This window comes from Lottia gigantea (genome assembly GCF_000327385.1).
Source record: "Lottia gigantea unplaced genomic scaffold LOTGIsca_1, whole genome shotgun sequence".
NCBI classification, from domain to species: Eukaryota; Metazoa; Mollusca; class Gastropoda; family Lottiidae; genus Lottia; species Lottia gigantea.
In genome coordinates, this window is record NW_008706746.1 from 1,245,082 (window position 1) to 1,249,198 (window position 4,117).

The 4,117-nt window shown below is 34.4% G+C and overlaps 1 protein-coding gene across 1 annotated transcript; it reads left to right on the forward strand.

Moving 5' to 3' along the window:
* Positions 1–1,892: 1,892 nt before the first annotated feature.
* Positions 1,893–2,654, forward strand: LOTGIDRAFT_74358 (hypothetical protein; the record flags this gene model as incomplete). Its single annotated transcript, XM_009045434.1, has 1 exon — positions 1,893–2,654. A coding segment is annotated over one exon (762 nt), but the record flags the coding sequence as incomplete, so codon positions are not given.
* Between the last annotated feature and the right edge of the window lie 1,463 nt (positions 2,655–4,117).

The window sequence follows — 4,117 nt, forward strand, 5'->3', positions numbered from 1 at the left end:
ATAAAATTATGTTTAGAAGCTCATTTGGAATGGATTTAGTAAAAGATTGAAGTCCAAAAAGGATAAAACATTTAAAATCATGATGAGTAAAACTAAAAGGTAAAATATCAAGCAACATTTGCTGAATAAGGTATGTAAAAATGCTAAGATCAAGGCAGTCGACGAAGAGATGTTCCGTGGTTTCAGGCTCATCATTGCAAACTGGGCACATCTCTCCGTCGACTTTACCTATTCTTCTCAGTTTTACCATGTTCCATATGACATTATGGGCAATTTTAAAGTCTAAGTTGATCATTTTGGGTGTCTTAAAATTCTTAAAAACATTAGCCCAAGTAACAGGCCAATTGACTTCCAAATTCTGCTCCTCCCAATGTTTGACTCCAGTTGGAATTACATCTTTTAATTTTATCAGTGCTTTGTAGCAAAATTTGGAAGTCAATTGGTCATATGGAACATTGTTACCACCAATATTAAAGGAATTTTCACCAGTATGGACTACAAATGAACATGAGTTGATGATGTCGACCCATTTTTGGGGTAATGACTGTTTAATGTGATTAAAAGTCTCGATACCCTACCCTCTCTATGAGCATCATTCAATATTGACAACTGGAATTGAATCTACAACATCAATATAAGGGGGATAATGTAACAATTTCTTAAATTCGCGGTCTTTATAATAATAGTATAGCATCTTGATTTGGTTTTCTAGTAATTTGTTAAAGAGCTGGATAATATCCATAGTTCTAGATGTTTTGGTAAAATAATTTCTGCGTTTTATAATACTTAAGCGAGCAATAGAAAACAATAGGTTCAATAAATTGTTAATTTTACTACAATTTGATAGCTTGTAACTAAGTAGGATCCATGAGTAAAATTGTTGCTCTGTGAATCCATCTGGGAAAAAATCAATAAGGATATCTCTTAGGATGTTAATTAATTGCTGAATGGATGGACAAAAGATGAAAAGATGTTTAACATCTTCTACTGAGTTGGTATTACATAAGGCACACAGAGGGCTGTTCACGATTCCATATTTATGTAGTTTCTGGTTTGTAAATATAATATTATGTGTGATTTTAAAGTCGTTTACAATACACTCATTACTTTTGATTCTCAAAAACACATTTGGCCATACTAATTTGAAGTTCAAATTTGAAAAATTATCTATCCAAAATTCTTCTGATGTGGGAGGCTGGGAAGAATATTGTCTTAAATAATTATAAAAGCTATTAGATTGGCAGTTTTGGACATTGATCTCAGTGTCGTTGAAATAGAAAGTTAGTCTCGTTTGAGGTTCTGGTGGATGACATTCGTTGTTTAGCAGGTCTATCCATTCGAGTGGTATAGAATTGTATATAGTTTGGTATTCTCTTTCGATGACACTGGGATCAATATCTATTTGTTCAATTTCAAACATGTCTTGTACATAATGTAGGGGAAGTAATCCCGGAAGAAACCAATATGTAATATCACATAGTTTTGTTATTTTACAATTAATAAATGACTTAAATACTAATGGCTTATTATTATATAAAATATGGGGGTTGTAGAAAAGAGGTTGGGTAATGACATCGTTATAGGATGAAGGGTTGGGACGGGTTTGGTTGGTTAAAGTATCCCAAGCTATGAGTAGATTCCGATAAAAGGGTGGGAGAGTAATTAATGCACATTTAACTAATTTCATGCTAAATACCTCGGTTGTTAGGTTACAGTTTAAATATGATTTCAAAAAATAACTGGTGGACTTGAGTGGTCTTTCGAGCTGTCAACACGTACTATGTGAACTCTGGGATTTACTCAAGCGTTAAATTGGACTAATAGTATATTTGGAAAAAACCTAACTGTGACTGTTTGATTAACTAGTGAAAATGAATTCTCGCGTTTGTGCTAAAGAACTTATCGTCGATATTGATGTAGTTGATTTAACTAAAATTAACATTGGTGAATTTATTGACGAAATTGAGGATGTGGTTGGAATTGGAAATGTGTACGCCGTGACTAAATGTAGACCCAACATCATACAAGTTGCCTTGAATTCAAAAGAAAATGCCGAGAAACTTTGTAATGGATTATCTGTGAATGATAAAACTTTTGATTGCAATTTTGCATATTCACCATATACCATTGTCTCCTTCATGGATATACCTTCGTATATTGAGGATATTGTTTTGATTAACAAACTCAGGATATTTAATATTGAAATCGAAGGTAAGGTTATAAGACATTATTATGATAAGTATGAAACTATTGAAAATGGTATTCGACACGTCAAATGTATTTTCCCCCCAGACGTCAAATCCCTCCCATGGGCAGTAAATCTAGAGACGATTCATGGATTTAAAAGCTTCCGAGTAATCCACAATAACCAGACTAAAGTGTGCCATAAATGCCTACAGGACAGTCATGTAATAGCTAATTGTCCTAAAATAGAATGCAGAAAGTGCCACCAACTAGGACATATGGCTAATAAATGTACAGTCAAATATTGTGAAATTTGCAAAAAGTTAGATATTAATTGTGTGTGTAGTAACTACTTCGATGATGACATTAACAGTACTTCTAATGAACTTCTGAGTGATAACTCTTTAGCCAATCAAGATATAGAAAGCAAAGTGAACAAAAGCGTGAGCAAACAATCCAATAATTCAAGCTTAAATGAACACAAATCTAAAAAGGTCAAACTAGACGTCACCCCGACAACACAGCAGATGCCACGCGTGACTGAGAAACCTATGAACACTAACGAACAAGCCAAGGAAATCCTAAACCCATCTGAATCGACTAGAATATATGATAATGTTGAAAATATTTCGCCACTTTCGGGAGAATTAACGACTGACTTTTCAATAATCGAACTAAATGAAATGAAAAATGGCAAAGACGAAAATAATATACCCAAAGCCCCTCCCTCGTCGCCACCCACAAACCCCATCTTACCCCCCAGAACCCGACGAACGAAGCTAGTGAAAACCCCCGATTTGAAGAACATTCAAAAGATAGCAATGGAAAGGGAAAATAGATTTCAAATTTTGAGCTAACAAGTGATAACCCCCACCCTTTAAAAGAACCCAACCATGAAGTGTGTCTCCTTTAATGCAAATGGTCTTCGGACTACAAATAAAATAAAAAATCTGTTTGCCGTATTCACGATATTCAATTTTAATATCATATGCCTTCAAGAAACGTTTTGGGACACCGACATTATCACACTGGTCGAAAAACTTTGGCATGGAAAAATTTATTATAATAATTATGATAATCAACGAAGAGGTGTTGCTATACTTATCAGTGAACAGTACAAATCGCGTATAGCGGTAAACTACGTTCAGAAAGACGGTGAAGGTCGGGTGATAAAACTTAACGTAGTATATAATGGACTTAATCTGAATATCTTCTCTGTGTATTCCCCCAACGATTGCCAAACAAGAATCAATTTCCTGGAAGAACTAACAAACTATATCAATCCTAACGAAAACAATGCCATTTTCGGCGATTTTAACGATGTGAGGGATAAGTTTAAAGACAGAGCCAGACACATGACGACTACATCGAAAAGCAGTTACAAATTCAACCAGTTTATAGAAAATAACATTCTGTGTGATCTATTTCGCGAGAAAAACCCCAACAAAAGACATTTCACCAGAATACAAATACGGGACAAAGTAACTAATCTCAGTAGACTGGACTATATCCTAATAAGTGATCGTTTATTAAGATCGTGTCAACACTGTTTTATACAAACGACTAGTTTTTCGGACCATGAATTCGTTGTGTGCTTTTTGTCATTTGAAACTGAGGACAGAGGTCCCGGACTATGGATTCTAAATAACACTCTCTTACAAGATAAAGAATACAATGTCCTAATTAACACTGTGATTACCAATCAACTATGTGACGAACTCTACTACAGTAAACCATTAATATGGTGGGACTCACTGAAAATTCTCATCAAACGTGAAACAATTAAATACGCCCAAAAAAGACGTAAAACTAAGAAAAACGATCTTTGGAACAATATAAATTTATTGCAAAAAGAACATGACAAAGCTGCTCGTGGAGCTAATTTTGACGCTAATCTCATTCTAAGCCTAGAAAATAAGATAGAAACTTATGA